The sequence below is a fragment of the Suricata suricatta genome, chromosome 6 (assembly GCF_006229205.1).
Source record: "Suricata suricatta isolate VVHF042 chromosome 6, meerkat_22Aug2017_6uvM2_HiC, whole genome shotgun sequence".
Classification (NCBI taxonomy): Eukaryota; Metazoa; Chordata; class Mammalia; order Carnivora; family Herpestidae; genus Suricata; species Suricata suricatta.
This window is the reverse complement of record NC_043705.1, coordinates 90548529-90567825: the sequence shown is the minus strand read 5'-3', so window position 1 is coordinate 90567825 and position 19297 is coordinate 90548529. Positions and strand designations below refer to the sequence as shown.

Sequence of the window (19297 nt, the reverse complement as noted above, 5' to 3'; positions counted from 1 at the left end):
GATAAGCAAACTGTGAGAATCCAACAAGGTCAAAGAATGAAAATATAAAAAGATGACAAGTCTCATCAGTGTCTCTTCTGTGCTACTGGATGCTAATCCTGAGAAACAGGTGTGAGGCCTCATGTCTGTAAGTGAGGAGAGAAGACTCAGGGAAGAGAAACGACTTGCTGAGGGTCACGCAGGGAGCGTGGCTGTGTTTCCTCCTCACGTGTACAAGCCCACACCCTTTCTTTTGCTCCATAGCTACCAAAACAGTGAAAAAAAACCTCAGTAATCATTCACCGCATCCCACATTTTGAGATTCAGACAAGTATTTTCCACTTCTTTTTCCTGGAGAGAGAGCTTGAGGGTAGTAAACTGACCACATTGTGGGTTACACAGTCAGTCTTCCCTTTCTTTGCCTGGCCTGGTGCCTGACCTTCAGGAAGGCTGCACTTGCTGACTCAAGCCACCTTTATTTGTCTTTGGGACTAATGTCCTTGTTGCTAACTTCTTTGGTTCTGGTTTTCCTCTTTTAATTCTATTTTATTGGTTTTAATGTATCCTGGCAATAAGCAGCCACATTGCCTTTCTGGAAAGAGCGGGGCATATTAATTTAGTGAGTGATTGCCAGTTCATGAATACTTTGAAAATATATATTCAATATTCAGAAGTCTGTTGAAATGATTTTGTTTATCTGAAGCATTGGTGTACAAATTATCAAGACTCTTCATACATGTATCCATATCCACAGGGAGTGTTCAAACTGGAATTTATGGGATCTTAAGGTTTCCCTGAGGGTCTTGGACAGCTAAAGCCTCTGCGAACAGACCTGGTGTTGTCAGCTTTGCAGAAGGAGAGTTCTGCCTATGTTTCTGATTGAAAACCTATTTCTGGCAAATATAAAAAAGTGAAAACCACAGTGTTAGTCAAAAATTAGTCAAGGTGATATAATCAAAAGAACTGGGGTGTGCCCATGAGACCCTTGTAGAAACCTACTTGAAAAATAAAATCCAGCCAATTGAGAGATGAATCACAATTTTAAAATAACAAAAATTAAAGTGCTGGTAAACATTGAGTCTAAATGAATGAATTTATAGAGACTGATATTAAAAGTCACGATATTTATGACTACCAAAAATAATGTTATTATTAGGGAAATGGACAATGTAAAAAAAAACCATAACACATAAAATTGAGAAGTGAGGAGTGGAAAGGAATAGATTAACTTTATGATATTATGATATTATCATAACAGAGATTTGGTCAATATCAGAAATGAAACAGAACAATTAAAAATTATAACCACTCCAATAGCTTTTCATAACTTTTTGAAGGAGTTTTCAGAATCTTTTTGTAAAGAAGAAAAATTTATTTTTTTAATTTTAACTTTTTATTTAAACTCCAGTTAGTTAATATACAGTATAATATTAGTTTCAGATGTACAGTATAGTGATCCAACAACTCCATACCTCACCCAGAACTCATCATGAGTGCACTCCTTAGTCCCTACCATCTATTTCACCCATCCTCCCACTCACCTTCCCTCTGGTAACCATCAGTTTGTTCTCTATAGTTAAGAGTCTGTTTCTTGGTTTGCTTCTCTCCTTCTCTTTCCCCTTTTCTCATTTGTTTTGTTTCTTAAATTTCACACATGAGTGAAATCTTATGGTATTTGCTGTTGCCTGACTTATTTATTATATACTCTCTAGCTCTATCAATGTTGTCGCAAATGGCAAGATTTCATTCTTTGTTACGGCTGAGTCATCTTCCATTGTATGTGTATACCACATCTTCTTTATCCATTTATCAGTCAATGGATACTGAGCTATTTCCATAATTTGGCTATTGAAGATAATGCTGCTGTAAACATTGGGGTGCATGTATCCCTTTGAATCAGTATTTTTGTATTCTTTTGGTAAATACCTAGTAGTGCAATTGCTGGATCATAGAGTAGTTTTATTTTTAACTCTTTGAGGAGCTTCCATACTGTTTTCCAGGGTGGCTGCACCAGTTTGCATTCCCACCAACAGTGCAAGAGGCTTCCCCTAAGAAGAATCATTTAATCAAAGTTTCAACATTTCCTTCAGTTTCACCCCATTTCTTTTTCTTCTATTAAATACAAATAAGATTAAATTTAGTATTTGAGATTTTTATTTGCATAATATCTGTATTATATGCTAATTTTTATGAGAATATTAAAAAAATAATATTTTATCTATTTATCCATCTGTTATTCTGTGTGTATAAATATAAATGAAAAGTTGACTAAAATGATGTATTAATAGTATTTTCCTTTTTCTGAGTAATGGGATTCAGGGTAATTCATTTAGCTTCTATGTTTATACTTTTCTGCTTAAATTCTTTGTAACAGCCCATATCAATTTTAGACAAAAAAAATATATAGTCTTAAAGATTTGAAGATATTAGTAATGATTAATTCTAGGTGTTAGGAATGTGAGTAGTTGTTATTTTACTTTTTATACTTCTTGATACTTTTTAAATCCTCCTCCCAAACAAACAAACAAACAAACAAAAAAGGAATGGAAAGTTCATAAGCTTTTGAATCAGAAAGTTATTTTCTGCTCAACTACTCACTAGCTGAATGGTCTTGGGTAGGTGGGCTTCAGTTTTCTTACCTGTGAAATGGCTTACCATTGTCTGTTCTTAGGCTTGTTATGAGGATAACATGACAGAAAGTAGAGAAGCTGTCTAGCATGGTGCTAACCACTATGTTAGAACACTACTAGGTGTCTTTGTTAATTATTCCCATCCCTTCCCCCATTATGTACAGCCATATGGAGACTGGCAGGTCTATCTTTCTACAGTACAGTCCAGGGAATCTGGAAGCTGGCTCTCTGATTGCTGGAATAGGTAAGGTCAGCCCTTCCTTGCCTATACTAAATTTACTCAGCTGGATTAATGAGGAAGACAAAAACCTGACTTGGAACTGTAGACATGAATGAATTGCCTTTCAGTAGAGCTCAAACATTTGACCAACTTTTTATCATAAAGATAATAGTTTGTTCTGTTGAAAACTCAAACAGTTCAGAAGGGTACCCATTATTGCTAAGCCTTCGATTTCCTAATGCTTACATTTTGGTCCATAGTATATCTCTCAGGCTGCCCTTTTTACCCAGAGGTAGCATAAACATCCTATGTTCTGATTTTAGATGTGGAAAATATATGTGTTTATTGAGCAGTCAGAACTCCTTATGGGAGGATGAACATAAAAAAATTAGTGTTATTTTTCTTCAGTCACTTCCTTCAGTCCTATTTGGTTGACATCTTTCCTGATATTTAATGGGATTTCAAAAGAAGAAGATTTCAATCTTATCTCCAGCTTAATACCTCCCTTCCTTCTCCAGCTTAAACAAGGCTGGGGGTGGGTGGGAGTTTGGGGTGCTTTCTTTCCAAATCTGTCTTCCTTAATCAAATAAGCCCAAAGATCAGCCAGTCCCCTACATGAATAGTCATGTAGCTGGGAAATGAGATGCCAAATGTCCCTTCCTGTGAATCTCCTGTACTGTACCCCTATGCCTGGATCTGACTTGTGGGTGAGCAAGCCATACCAAGCACTCCAAAGGCAGCGACCACCACCTCCAAAGGCCCTCATGTCTCTCTGTCTGTTTCTCTCTCTTTTCTGATGACATAGACTGTGGTGGGGGATGGTCTTTGAGGGGTAGCCCTGCTTGCTTAGATTCTTCTTTATAAGCCTTTCAGAGGGACTGTCTGCCCTGCCTTGAATTCTTTGCTTTCTTTCTGGAACAACAGGGGAAGTCTCATTCCACCTACTGATACATACACTTGTCTGGGTCATGGGGGTCTGGTCTTAGTGGGAAGAGAATGGGATTTCTGTACAGTGGTTCCCAAGGAGCTTTTTGCTAGAGTTCAGCTCCAGCAGATCCAAGGCTCCCTGAAGGATGGTCAATGTTGGTGAACGGGAGCAAGAGAGCCTCGGCTTCTTTCTGCTCACCAGGCAGGCATCTCTGCACTGCTGCTCAGCATCTCTGCACTTAAGTCAGACATCTCTGCACTGACTGGAGAGTCAGCTTATTTTTATTAAGCAAGTGTATGGGATACAAAACAGAAGTGGTGATTGCTTTAGACAGTGATTTCTGATGACAAATTCTTTGGTGTGTAAAAATTTCCCAGAACATAGATGGGTAGAAGACTCCTGTATAATCTTTATCAGTAGTGATTGAAGCGGGTGACTAGATACTTATCACATGGGGAAGGAAAGTATCTTTAGCATTCAAGTACAAGGTAATGTTTTTAGCATAGCAAAGGCAAGAGTTAGTTCTTTTGTGAGCAGGGGTCAATAGCCTGTTTTTCGAGGGGAAGAAAACAGATTTTCTCAGGAACATTTGCTCCTAAAACTACAAAAGAAGAAACTCCTATAACAAGTTTTTTCATAAGGTACAATTCACATATTTTTAGCACAAGAAGGCAAGTCACTCTTGATATCACTTAGTCAGGAGCCTTGGGGGTCAGTGCTCAAGCAGAAATTGAGTGGGGGTTGAGTGGGTGTAGAAGCCCGTCACCTTCTGATGGTGGGAGGCCTTGCAAACCTGCCTTACTTCAGAAATGGCTCCCAGCAGCTTTTGAATTCTGTCTATGAGTAAAATGAAACAAAGGGAAGGTATGAGGGAGGAGGCCAACATAGTATCTTTTCCTTTTTAAGGTAAGGCATAGCTTTCCTTGTTTCCTAGAAATGGGACCACACTATGCATCCCACTCTGAGATTTGCTTTTCTCACCACTTAAAAATATCTGGAGCTCTTTCTAAGTTGGCATGTGTGCATTACTTCGTTCTTCGCTGGGCTGCCAAGAGCTTTGCGAGGAGAATTTTGAATCTACCATTCGCAGAGTGGGGTGGACCCGCTTTTGTACTAACAACTCCACTGAGAATGATCTAAGTTCTTTACTCTTAGGGTGAGAGAGTGTCTTGATGAGCATTTGATAGGGCATCCTTTTAAAGTGCCACTCTGCACAGAGATGTCCCTTTGTTTGGGTCTGCTTTAGAGACAGGTCCTGTGAAAGTGAACTTCTCTTCTGAAAGACAGTGAGGCGAAATCATCAGTAAACTTCCATTTTGTTGAATTTGAAGCATGTGTCATTTGCTTTGTTGTTATGGAAGTATGTTGAAATGACTTCACTGGGAAAAAGTGATAGTATTCAAAATCTGTAGGTTCTCTGGGCACTTGGGTATCTCAGTCAGTTAAGCATTCGACTTGTTTTCTGCTCAGGTTATGATCTCACAGTTTGTGAGTTTGAGCCTTGCATCGGGCTCTGTGCTGACGGCATGGAGCCTGGTTGGGATTCTTTATTTCTCCCTTTCTCTCTGCCCTCCCCACTCTCAAAATAAACTTTACAAAAAGTCTGTAGGCTATGGAAATAAAATAAAAAATATGCCCTGCCCAACTTTCTCTGGTGGTGGTTGTTATTGATGATGTTGATGATTTTTTATTTTTAAAAAAGAAAATGGTATTTACTAAATTTTGAATACTTACCATATGCCAGGCAGTGGGTAGACTCTGAATTCCATATTCTAACTGCCTTATGAGGCAGACACTATTATTATTCCCATTTTATAGATAAGAAAACTGATGTTCAGAGAAAATGTCTAAGATCACACAGACCTTAAGTTGTAGATCTTCATGAAAATTTGAGCTTTTGCTTCCAGAGATCATACTCTTAACCACTGATAAACTTTGATGTTAATATTATTAGGTATTTCAATCATACAGGAAAGTAAAATACATTTAAGCACTTGCCACTCAATAAATATTAACATATTCAATGTTTACTTCAGACCTTATTTTTAAGAAATGAAAATTTTAGATGCATTTGAAATCCTCTGTTTATCCCTCCCCCATTCTATTCTTGTCCTTTTGTCCATACTGTAGGTACTGCTTATCCTGAAATTGGCATATTTTCTTCCCGTCCAAGGTTTTATATCTTTACTAGATGTGTTTACTTCATAATGATGTTTTAAAAATAGTTTTGCAACACCCTGTGGGGTACGTGTTATTTCCATCATTTTATAGATGAAAACACTGAGGCTTCAGTGACATGACCAAAAATTATGCTGCTTATAGATAGCAGAGAGAGGACTGGATCTTTAGGCCATGGATTTTTTTTTTTTAATCTCCTGGGATATTTTTAATCTCTCGTCAACTTTCTTCACAACCTCCGCAGCTGCTAGGTGATTAGAGAATTTAGGTACCCTTCATTTTAGTATTTGGGATATGGGAAGGGAAGACATTTTGAGGAACTGGTACTTCGTAACTGTCCAGAAGAATGGTATACATTTTCCTTTTCTCATCATCCCCCAGGATGCACTTTGTGAGTTTTCTATGAAACCAGAAGTGCTTATCTCATGGATGGGGTTGCTATTATTTAACATGAAAGGATGTTCAGCCTGGGGGCAAGTCCTGGGATATGGCAAGTGCCATGTTATGCAGCCTGGTTTTGATCATGGTGTTCATTGTTGTGGCTTTTGCTATGGATGCCAACTATTGTTATCTGCCTGGTCAGGTCTTGAAGTACAGCCAGATATAGCTGACAGGTGACCAGATTAGGGGTCTGCCATCAGGAGTCATGGAAGTCAGTGGCCCAGCAGAGGTGGAGATGTCAGAGAAAAGTCCTAAGGAGAACCCTGATCCAGTTGATGCATGATACGTATCTTACAAGTGAAAGTCCTTCTCATCAAGGATCACAGGAGATTTATTTCTGAAAATACTTAGCCCAGTGTCATGTACATAGTAGGAGAACTCTTTCTGTGTATGTACTTATCACACACAGGCTAATGTGGCATGACAGCATTGAGGGCTGGCTTTGATGCCACACAGGTTTGCCCTTGAACCCTGACTGTGTGATTTGGCTCTGCACATCAACTGACGTGAGCCTCAATTTATTCATCTATAAAATGGGAATTATAATATTCAGCTCATAGTATTGATATGAGAACTAATTGAGAAAATGCATCTATAACACTTAACATACAGTTTTGCATATATTAAATGATTAAAACATGGTGGCTAGTAATATTGCAAAGATGTTCTTATTTAGTTGATGGCATGGAGTAGACCTGCAAACAAAGGAGTTGTTATAGTACAAGGCTGTGGAGTGTCATCTCTGTGGAGTCAGATGCTTGGGTTTAAATCTTAGTTACATCATCCACTAGCTTTGTGACAATAAGCAAGTTGCTTAATCATTCTGTGCCTCTGTATTTTCGTTTGCGGAACTAAGGCAATAATCGTATCTACTCTGTAGGATTATTGAGAAGATCAATTTATGATTTGAAAGGGAACAAAACAAAAACTTTACCAGCATTGATGTGATTGCTAATGGTAAATTATTACCAGTAGTTATGGACAAATTACTAGGAGTATAAACATAGAATGTGATGCCGTGTGATGTTTTCCAGCACTGGAAGTGTCCAGCTGGAAAGTGGCTTAGTGGGGATATAGTTTTGGGGATTCAGATATTGAGAGAAAGGAAATATTAGGCAACCACCAAGCTCCTTCCTGCATCAGTCAGGAAGCACAGTGTGATAGCTGCTTACGTTCAAATCCTGACACGGTCACTTATTAGCTGTGTAACCCTGGGCAAATTACTTAACTTTGCTCTGCCCCAGGTAGGCCATTCTTTAGTAAAATGGCATCATTGCAGTTCCCACCTCATGGTAGTTAAGAGGGTTAAAAGACTTCATACATGAAGAGTGCCTAGAACAGTAGTTTATTCCAAACCCGGAGATTCTTTTTCGCTAACCTCCATTCCTTTCTGTTTTTCTTCTCTTCTTCCTTTTCTCCTCCTCTCCTTCCCGTCTTTCTGTTTCTCAAAACAGGAGCTGCTGTGGGCCCCTGTTGCTTTAGAATTTTCTTTAGGACCTGACCTTCAAGCTGGCGTATGACCGTGAAGGGTGACTTTGCATTTTAACTTGTTTGTTCGGGGGCTTGCACGTATGTCTGTTGAGAACATATTTCGACAACAATCTGTCAGCCCAGTAATGAAGGTTTGCTAATGAGGCTCCCGACAGACACTTTTTATTTACAAAGATAACAAATGCCACTACTTGGCTGTGCTTGAATCATTCCAAAGGCCAGTGGGCTCATTATAGTCATTAATACTTGCTACACCGAGGAGGCTCATTTTGTTCGAGGAATGAGTATAATTTGGACTTCTGTTAATTGAATCATTTTTGAAGTTCTTGCAAAGGGAAGAATCTTTTAAAATTCCTGTCCTTTTACCCATCTCTGAACTTGTCTGTTTTGCAATGACTAACTTTCGTGAATCACGTATTAGACACCATTTGCTTCTGTTAAAACAGTGGGTATTATTTTAGTATGTTTACCAAACTCCCTGAGCCTTTGTATGTCTCTGAGACAGAGGTTGAAACATCTAAACACGGGGCCCAGGCAGTAGTGGGAATAAGTGAGGGGCTGGGTGGAGGTTGGTGAGTTGGAGGCACATGCTCTGATGAGACCAGCTGCCCCTGCCGTCAGCCAACTGAGGCCGTGGGGGAGCACTGGCCACCATCACTGGGCCCCCTATTTTTACAGAAGGAGGAAATATGCATTATGTGAAATCTCTGTACTTTTAGATGAGATTTTGAAGATGATTTTTGGAGATGTTGGCAACAACTCTGACAGCTTGTTGAAGCCTAGGGGCTTCCAGACTTGGATCTGTACCTGAGGTCTAAAGCACTTTGCAGTAGTTTCTTTGCTAGTTAAATACAAGCACAACAACAACAAGAAAAACAGCAATAAACTTTTAAGAGTAGATAAGAGACCTGTTTGTTTATTTTCTCTTTGCAGACTGGTATAGGGGATACCTCCTAAAGCACAAAATGTTACAGGTAAGGTCAATTTGTTTTTATTTGAAACAACACTGGATGTCCCTTTGGGCAGTTACCAACCTCAGTAGCTCTTTGGCACATTTGCTTCATTTCTCCTTTGTGTCCTCTGCTTTCCCATCTCTATACCTCGGCACTTGCTTGTGTCAACTCCCTTACTCTTAAGGCTAACCTCCGGGGCTCTCTGTTCCTTCTGACTTTTCCTGTTATGCCATTTACACATGATTTCCCCCTTCCTTGAGTCCCCATGGAGTTGTACATGTTTTGTTTGAAATTTATCTTCTGCTGCCTTTCTCTAGAGTTGTTTGGGGGCATCCATCATTTTCTCACCTCACAGAGACAAGCCCAGTCTCTGCCCTCGAGGAGTTCACCTGTTCTAACCCCATATCACACCATCGTCTCCATGAGAGCAGGCACCTGTTTTACTGGTCTTACTGCTCACTGTGTCTAGCGTGGAAGCAGATACCTCCAGGGTTAATTTATGAAGGAATTTGCAAAGTAATTGATAAACTTCCTTTGTTAACTAAGACAAGCTTATGGGGCAAGGAAATAAGACACCTCTTCCCTCCTCCCTGACATGCTGTATTGGGACGCATCATCCCACTCTGCTCTCCAAAGCACAATAAAACAAATCCAGGGAAAAACAGGTCTCATATCAAAATAGTCCACATGCAACCAAGGATACTATTGCTTTAGGACCTGACCTTCAGCTCTTCATGACTGTGAAGGGTGACTGCTTTCCTGGAACTGCTCAGGAGAGGCGAGAGACAAAGCACTTAGAGTGTTTCAATTGGAGTGAGCCTTTTTTTTTTTTTGTCTTGTCTTGTCCAAAATAGGGCCAGAGCATCCTTGGAATTCTCGGGCTATTATGGGATCTAGAATAACTAGTGGAGAACTGGCAAGAAAGAACTAGACCTAAGAGAATGTATTATTCCTTTAAAATTGGAGGGTTTTACCAGTCAATGAATTTTGGAAAAAAATCAAGAAGGCCTTGGGTCAGTTATTTCTGTAAGGATATGTCATTTCATTTTATTTTATCTTATTTTATTCCCAACAGGGCATTTTCCCTAAATCCTTCATCCACATCAAGGAAGTGACAGTGGAGAAAAGAAGGTATTTGTCATTCTTCACCAGACTTGACCCTCCCCCAGTTCACAGATGCCTCTGTCCTGTCTGATTTGAAAACCTGACTTGGCAGATGTGGATCAGCTGATCCCAGTCTTCGTGCCCATGTTTAGTTGTGTGTCTCCTTTTCCTCACGCAATAGGAGATCTAATCCAAATTGATTGCTGTTCAGACCTGATGCTGAGGGGGTATTAGGAAGTTTGGAAAATCAAACTTTTCACTGGCAGCTGCCTTTGAACTATATTAAAGTAGATTAAGCCTGAATAATGAGCTTGAAGGGCCCACCCTAGTGGAGGAGGACATTAAAAAGGAAGCTCCTTGCATTTGCATAATGTAATTGGTGTGGCTCTTGGAAGCTGTTCAGTCTCTTGCCAGCAAGGCCCCTCTTAGCAGCTGCAGCTTAATGTAAATTTGCCAGCATTTTATCTTGTTAGCACCTGGGTCTCAATTTCACACAGTTCTGTCTCCCACCTTAAATAGAAATGTCGAGAACATCATTCCTGCAGAAATTCCTCTGGCACAAGAAGTGACAACGACACTCTGGGAATGGGGCAGCATCTGGAAACAGCTCTATGTGGTGAGACTCAAAACCTTGATCCCTGGGATGGAGGCTTCCTGCAGTCTTTGCTTGGTTCACATTTGGAATTCATCCTTGAGCAGGGCAGGCTGCGGTGGCTTTGGCGACACAGTAGAGAACAAACAGTAGGAGTGCATCAAGGCCCACAGAGGTTGGGTAACTTTCTCAAAGCCACACAGTGAGCTTGGCTTGTGACTGAGTCAAAATTAATGGGAGTCTGAGGTGATCCTTCGGCTTTAAAACTAGTGCAAAAGTTTTTGATAAAAGATAAAGCTTCCTTTATTGGGACTCTACATCTTAATAAACCCTGGGGACTTTGATTTGGTAGTCTACTGATAATACCTTGAGAAATACTATTCTTATATTTTAATTAACTAATGGTTATTGTCCTTAGCTCTAGGAGTAAGTTTTGACCCTGGAAAAACAAAGAGCGCATTTTGCGTGTATTTTCCCTGTATTGAAGCAAATCTAATTTTAAATCCTCCTTTGATGCTTCTAAACTTCCTAATGAAAGCAATTAGCTAAGAAAACCATTAAGCTGAGAGTGAAAATGTCAACCAGGGCTTACTGCATCTTTGTTACAGCACTGTGCACACCTGCTGGTGTGTACACATGCTATTTGTGGACTTAACTTTTATGGTCATAAATGTCAGCTCCCGTGTGGATACTTCGTAATATATGGTAATTGGCACATCCAGTCGTATAAGTTTCCCAAAAGTTTTTAGGAAACTTTAAGGGGAGAACACTAACTTGAAGCATTAATTACTCATCTCTGCTACCCCTTTTAAACATAGCAAACACATGCACTGTGGAAACTTGGCATTTTCCCCTTAAAAAAATCTTTGAATACCAAGTCCTTGTGCCCTTTACCCTAGTAAGAGAACCTTAAATTTCTGGTATTTTAGTATCACCTTCATGATGCTTGCCATGTCTGTATACTACCTGTACAATATTTACTTAATACCTAAATTGGCTCCTTTTTTAGTAAACTAAAACAACTTACTTAATAAATTGTACAGCCTGCCATGCCTTCCAACAACAATTTCCCATTCTCCAACACCAACTGGATGCCCTATAATTCAATTCAGTTCTAACATTGACTACCCAGAGTAAGTTTCAGATTCCACAGATTTAAGGACTCAGTCCTACAAGGCTGCCCTCCCTTAGGATGCCAGTTGCAAGTCCCGGGTTCCCAGGCTACTCAGATTTCTGTCCAAACTTAATACAAATTCTGGGGTCCATTTTTCCTCTCCATCTCTATGTGGAGGCTCATAATTCCCTAGAACAACTCACAGAGTTCTGGAAAGAGCTATACTTATGACTACTGTTTTACTATAAAGGCTACAATGCAGAAAAGCCAAATGGAAGATATATGTGGGTAAAGGAACTGGGGTGGGTGAGCACAGAGCTCCCTTGCCTTCTCTGGGCATGCCATTTTCCCTGCACGTAGGGCATGTTCATCTGAGAAGCTCCATGAACCTTATTGAATGAGAGTTTTAATCAAAGTTTCAGTACATAGGCATGATTGATTAAATCATTGGTGATTAGGCTCCATCCTCAGCCTCTCTCCCCTCCCTGAAGGGAAGGATGATGGGAGTGTGGCTGGAAGTTCTCACTCTCTAATCACATTGTGGGTTCCTCTGGCATTCAGCCCCCAACCTGAAGCTGTCTAGGGGGCCACCAGGAGTCACATCATTAGCATAAACTCCAGTATGGTCAAAAGGAACTCATTATGAATAAAAAAAGATGTTATCACTCAGGATGTTCCAAGGGCTTTAGGAACTGGGGACAAAGAAAAAAAATATATATATATATATAATTATATCACACATGCTTTCCCAAATGGAAAGCCAAAAGTGCTTGGCACAATTAGAGGAACATTATCCAAATAAATACAATGAAAACAAGTCTATGTTATTAAGGGCTTGCTATAGTACCTGTCAAAAGCTCTAAGCTCAAGACCTTCTCTCTCTCTTTGTTAAAAAAAATGGACAAATGTGAGCGAGGGGTTAATTACCATGAAACTGCACCTTTCTCCTTCCTTTATACAGAAGGATGGGAAGAAAAATGGGAGAATATCACCATATCGGTCCATGTTATTTAACGTGTGTCTTTGAATCACCAAAAGCCATTGTATCCCACAGGTTGTGAACATGTCACACTTGGGGGAATGCTGCCCTAGAAATAGGTGTATCTGTCACCAGAGAAGTGGTCCTAGTTTCCAGCCTTAAAAGGCCTGAACACTGGGACCAGCATTACCGCAGATATTCATGGCATTGCTGCTCAACAAGTATCTTTTCTGAGAAGAGTCATGAATCTTTATTAATCAAGAAGTGATTGGGATGACTGCTTTCCTTTCTGGAAATCCCTGGGGCCCAGGGGGAGGAGCTATGTGTATGACGGAGACTACTGCCTAATCCCGTTGGAGCGAGATAGGGCCAGGAGAGATGCTCAGACCATGGCCCTTGAACATGTCTGACTGACCTTGGCACAGTTGGCCACAAGATGCCCGCACACACCCTCGGCGCAGGTGACTGTGTTCTTCCTTTCTGTAGGCCAGCAAAAAGGACCGGTTCCTGCAGGTGCAGGCCATGATGTACGACCTGATGGAGTGGCGGTCCCAGCTCCTCTCGGGAACTCTGCCTAAGGACGAGCTGAAGGAACTGAAGCAGAAAGTCACATCCAAAATAGACTATGGCAACAAGTAACCTCTCTTTCCTCTGAAAAGATGCTCTTTTCTCCTACCCACCCCCCATTCTTTCCTGTCTCCCTACAGAGAAGCTTGGTTTCATTTTTAGATGTGAGTTTGCCACTTTCTATTTGAGAAGGCTGTTACCAACGCTGTGCTTGTGTGCCTTTCTTATCACCCCCGTGGGATCTGGGGACATACAAGTGGAGGGAGGGCTTGCTTATACAGTGGTTATTACTGGGCTCAGAGATTTAGGACACTCATTTAACCTACTTCTGAGGGGCTAGGGAACACAGTCATGCTGGTTCACTTTCAGCTTAGTTGTCTGTTTATTCCTGCACTTAACAAAACTATCCCTTAAATCCCAGTGTGAGATTTAAATGTCCCTTCCCCCTTCCAAAATTACCCAAGCCATGTGCCATCAGCTAACTCATATGCATAGTCACAAAAGTGTTTCCTCAAAAAGGAAGAAGTAGGGTTGGAGTTTGGATGTTCTAAAGTTAAGGAGACCATGAAACAATTTTTTTTGAGGCAGGACAACCCACTGATAATAATAGTAGTGATAATAATATTATAAAGTAACACTGAATCTGAGTTATTATGCACCAGGCTTGATGCTAAGTGTTTTACATTCATTGTTTTATTTAATTCTTGTAAAAATTCTATGAGGCATGCAGTTTTAGTATCTGCACTTTTTTTCAGATGAAGAAACTTAGGCTTTTAAAGAGGTCAAGTAATTTGTCCAGAATCACAAAGCTAGTAATGGCAGAGCCAGAATTTCGACCCAAGCAGTCTGGCTCCAGAGTCCATGGGTCTTGCCACTATGCTACCTGGATAGCGTTGGAGAACTGTAAAGTCTTCACTGCCCCTCCTGGTATTTGGATGCCCTACAAATCCTACTCATTTGTTTATTCATCCCAACAACAAACAGTATTGAACACTTATGATTGGCCTGATATCTTGCCAGCAGTGGAGGCTGTAGACGTAAAAGTCCCTGTCTGCTAATGGACCACAGTCTGATTAGGAATTAGCTACAAGTAAACTATTGTTTTGTATTGTGTTAAGTTTGTTGGCTTACAAAGCCATCCTGGAGAAGGAAGTCAAGGAAGACTTCCTGAAGGAGGTAACCCTGAGGGGAATTTTGAAAAATAAAGAAATATCAAGTAGGCTAAAAAAAAGGAAGGTAGGAGTACAATGAGAGAGCATGGCATGTTTAGAGGATTGTGAAATGTGTCAGAAGGCTGGGACATAGGTCCCGAGGAGGAAGTAGAGCCTATTCAATCGGAGTAGGAAGAAAATTTCCCAGCAGCCAGGCTATCTTGCCTTTGTCATATGCACTAAGGAAGAAGAGCCACATACACTAGGAGAGGCAGTGGGTCCGGCTTACAGCTGCTTCCCATCCCAGAAGTAAGTTCCCTCTGCCGGTTTCTCTTCTGGCAGCTGGCGAGCATGTCCAAATCTGCTTATAATGCACATCATCCTACAGTGACAGGAAGAGTTTGCCACACAGCTGCTGCCGCCATTGGTGGGGTGACATCTTTAGCTGAGTATAGTCACAGCTGAGTGTGTGAGAAGTGAGGGAGTTTTGCTGCTTTGCAATAATGGCATCTGTGACCTTCAGATGTTTCTTCATAGGGATCCTAAGAGAAAGGGCTAAGGATGGAAGAAATGGTCACCACCCTTTGGAAGCCTTCTCTGATTTTCACCTGTCTACCTCTGGCTGGATTAGGTGCTCTTGTAGGCCCTTAGCATCCTCAAGAGCAATCCCCTCCTTACTGGCCTTTCTCCCCTGCTGTGATGGGCACTCTCTAATACACTGACTATTTAATTCATCTCTTTGTGGTGGGAACAGGATCTGCACACAGAAAGCACTCAGTGAATGATGGCTGGATGAATACATGAATGGTGGTGAAAGGAGGAAGAGGGGGGGGGGGGTCCTGCCCCCTTCAGCTGTGTCTCTGCAGCATTGCCTGGACCAATCCTGTGCTTTCAGTTTCAGTTCCCTTTGGGGAAGTGAGAAGCATCCTTGGAGACTGAGGCCCTGAGCTAGGGGGCCCCGTGAATCTTGCCTCCCTTCCCTGATGACTTCAGCTGGCAGGGAGGGAAATTTGGACTCCTTCAATTAACACTGGCCTGGGGTCTTGGGAGGTCAGAGCTCTGATATGGGATCGGTGGCTTCCTGAAAGCCAGAAGGCCAGACCTGTGAGCTGAGTGTCAGGAGTTGTGGTGAGGTACACCAGCCTCAGGCTGTGAGCCAGCCTTAAGTGATGGAAGACTGACCAGAATCAGCCTATTTCTCCTCTTTTTTCCTTCACTGAGACATAAACTTTTGTTGAGCACCTGCTAGGCCTCGAGGACACAGACATTTACAAAATACAGCCACTATATCCACAACAAGAAGCACGCAATGAGAGCTAAATAATACCTTGCTGAGTGCTAACCATCTGCCAGGCGCTGTTTTAAGCACTTTCCATGCATTAACTTGGTTAGGTCTCATGACAACTCTATGAGGTAGGTAGGTACTATTATCCTCTCTATTTCTCAGCTGAGGAAACTGAGGCTCACAGAGTGATGAGGTCATTTTGCCCCAGATAATTAAAATTTGAACCCAGTAGCCTGGCTTCAGAATTTAAGTGCTTAACTGCTGCATTCTATTGCCTCCAAGGACTGCGGATTAATACCTGAGAGAGAGAAGTGAACAGAACTTAAGTAGGAAGTCATGCATTTCATGAGAGCAGGAAGCACGGACTGGAAGGTGGGGGTGGGGGCATGGAGGAGACAGGCAGGTGGCTAATGTCTGCCCTAATCTGACAAGACTAGTAGGCATTATTAGGATAAGAGAGAGAGAGAGAGAGAGAGAGAGAGAGAGAGAGAGAGAGAGAGAGAGAGAGAGAGAGAGAGAGAGAATTGGGAGGATCTCAGGAAAGAACATGAACACGGAGGGGAAGGCAGACGGGCTGCTTGAAGGCCTAAGTGCCAAGTAAAGAAGTTTGGATTTGTCCAGATGATCTGGGGCCACCTCAAGAGCCATTTCTGTCTTAGTTACCATTAAATTTTTTTCTATTTTTGAAAAATGCATGCCGTGGGAGCTCCTTGCTCTGCCTTCATTTTCAGTTCATTTTTATCACTTTCTTGAACAGAAGAGAGCAGTGTGGGGCTACCTCTGAGAAGAAAATGTCAAAATGCTCATTTCTCCAAAGTGAATGTCCCACTGTTCAGTTGGGAGACAGCCTCTCCTGACCTTCCTGGGTTGTGGGAATCCTGACAGTCCCATCCTGTGACTACTAAAGCTTCTAAAATTCCACATGAGACTGGTAATGGCCAAGCTTCTTGGTCTCCAAGGAGTGAGGAATCCTCAGATGACTCCTCCAAATCCCAAGATAGCTGGACCCCAGAGAATGTTTTATTCATACATTTTAAAACCAAATCCACTTTGATAAATTTTGAAGAGAAAGAGCTAGAGAGATCTTGGCATTAAATTATGTATTGGCTATGCTCCATCTTTTCTGAGGTCACGTGAGTCTCTGCTCGGCATTAGTTGAAAGTATTTATTCCCCCGTAGCATTGCCTGTTCGGCAGCACCGCTGTGCAACATTATGAGTCATATCCAGTTAGAAGTTAATTTCCTAATGAATGTGGACAAATGGGTGAACCTTGGCTCCGTTCTGTTTGCATTTGGATAAAATGAGAGATGTGCTTCTCAGTCCAGTTCTCAAATAAGAGATGAAAACTCAGTCTCCTTCACTTGTCCTTGCTGACCTTGCAGAGTCTGGTACTAAGTAGTGGTGCCAAAGCAGGACCACTGTGGACCTTCTCAGAGTCTCCATCAGCCCACTTCCCCCTACCTTTGTATGGAGAGCTGAGGTGTTTTGTCTCAACATCAAGTGCAAAAGCAGCTTCACATCAAATCCTCTGCAAATCTACCCTTTGTCCCAAATCCAGGACCGCTCCTAAGCACCTCCCATCTAGAAAGTATACCATAGAGGTTAAGCGTGCAGACCAGGATGCCGTATTACTTTTTAACTAGCTATGTGACTTATAGCAAATTAATTAGCTCCTATATCTTTGGTCTTTTCTTCATCTGTAAAATGGGGGTATTAATAGTATATATCCCTCATAAGGTTGTTGTAAGGGTTAAATGCATTAGTATACATAAAATATTTGACATACATAAACTTACCACAAGTGCTGTGCATTTGCTGTTATTAATATCACTGATGCCAATCAAAATGGCAGGTGCTATTGAAATAAATCAATACCAAGCAGGGGAAAGCTTGTGGCCTAGAAGTCAAAGAGTTACAGAGCAAGCTGTGGGTAATGAGCAACATATCTGAGATTTCCCCCTAACAACTTATATTCAAAATGTTGTTGAATAGAAAACATAAGAATACTTTTTTCTGCTATATTTGTATTATGCCATGTTACATTACATTACAATATATTTGTCTAGTCCTTTCTCTCTTTTCTTGTTATTCATGTACATGTATCCAGGTAATATATCTGGCTTGACTTACCTGTTTACATAAACATATCATATGCATTTTTCATTATTTTTTAATGTTTATATATTTTGAGAAAGAGCAAGAAAGAGGACTAGCAGGAGACAAAGGGGGACATGGGGGATGCGCAGAGAGAGTGGGAGACAGAATCCCAAGCAGGCTCTGTGCTGTTAGTTTGAACGCACAAACCATGAGGTCATGACGTGAGCGGAAATCAAGACTTGGTTGCTTAACCGACTGAACCAGCTAGGTGCCCCCATACTTTATTTTTTTTCACTGAGCTGTATCATTAAACATATTAAAACTATATCCTATTTTTTAAGCTCTGCTACATGGAATTGCATTATAGGTCACAGTTTATTTAGCCATTTTCCATTAAAAATATAATTTTTTGTCAAATTGGCTTACATACAACACTCAGTGCTCATTCCAACAAATGCCCTCCTCAATGCCCATCACCCATTTCCCCCTCTCCCCCATCCCCTATCCACCCCCAGTTTGTTCTCTGTATTTAAGAGTCTCTTGTGGTTTGCCTCCCTCCCTTTCTGTTTGTAACTATTTTGCCCTTCCCTTCCCCCCATTGTCTTTTGTGATGTTTCTCAAGATCCACATATAAGTGAAAACATATGATGCCCATCCTTCTCTAACTGACTTATTTCACTTAGCATAATATCTTCCAGTTCCATCCACATCGCTGCAAATGGTGTGATTTTCATTCTTTCTCATTGACAAGTAATAGTCCATTGTATATATAAACCACAACTTTACCCATTCATCAGTTGATGGACATTTAGGCTTTTTCCATAATTTGGCTATTATTGAAAACATTGCTATAAACATTGAAGTACATATACCCCTATGAATCAGCACTCCTATTTCCTTTGGATAAATTCCTGGCAGAGCTATTGCTGAGTCTTAGGGTAGTTCTATTTTTAATTTTTTGAGGAACTTCCACACTGTTTTCCAGAGTGGCTGCACCAGTTTTCATTCTCACCAATAGTGCAAAAGGGTTCCTGTTTCTCCACATTCTCACCAGTATCTGTAGTTTCCTGATTTGTTCATTTTAGCCACTCTGACTAGTGTGAGGTGGTATCTCAGTGTGGCTTTGATTTGTATTTCCCTGATGATGAGTGATGCTGAGCATCTTTTCATGTGTCTGTTGGCCATCTGGATGTCTTCTTTGGAAGAGTGTCTATTCTTGTCTTCTGCCCATTTCATCACTGGATTATTTGTTTTTCGTGTGTCAAGTTTGGTAAATTCTTAATAGATTTTGGATACTAGCCCTTTATCTGATATGTCATTTGCAAATATCTTTTCCCATTCTGTCAGTTGTTTTTAGTTTTGTTGCTTGTTTCCTTTGCAGTGCAGAAGCTTTTTATCTTGATGAGGTCCCAAGAGTTCAGTTTTGCTTTCATTTCCCTTGCCTTTGAGGATGTGTTGAGTAGGAGATTGCTGCAGTGGAGGTCTAAGAGGTTTTTTCCTACTTTCTCCTCGAGGGTTTTGATGGTTTTCTGTCTCACATTCAAGTCCTTCAGCCATATTGAGTTTATTTTTGTGTATGGTGTAAGA

At 41.0% G+C, this 19297-nt stretch overlaps 1 protein-coding gene across 1 annotated transcript in view; it reads left to right on the top strand.

Moving 5' to 3' along the window:
* Window positions 1-19297, top strand: part of DOCK2 (dedicator of cytokinesis 2) — a 404233-nt gene that overhangs the window by 21042 nt on the left and 363894 nt on the right. Inside the window, exons 3-6 of the mRNA XM_029942884.1 lie at window positions 8801-8841; window positions 9896-9951; window positions 10444-10540; window positions 13096-13244. Of these exons, the coding sequence (XP_029798744.1) occupies window positions 8801-8841; window positions 9896-9951; window positions 10444-10540; window positions 13096-13244 (343 nt within the window). The remainder of the gene's footprint in view (window positions 1-8800; window positions 8842-9895; window positions 9952-10443; window positions 10541-13095; window positions 13245-19297) is intronic.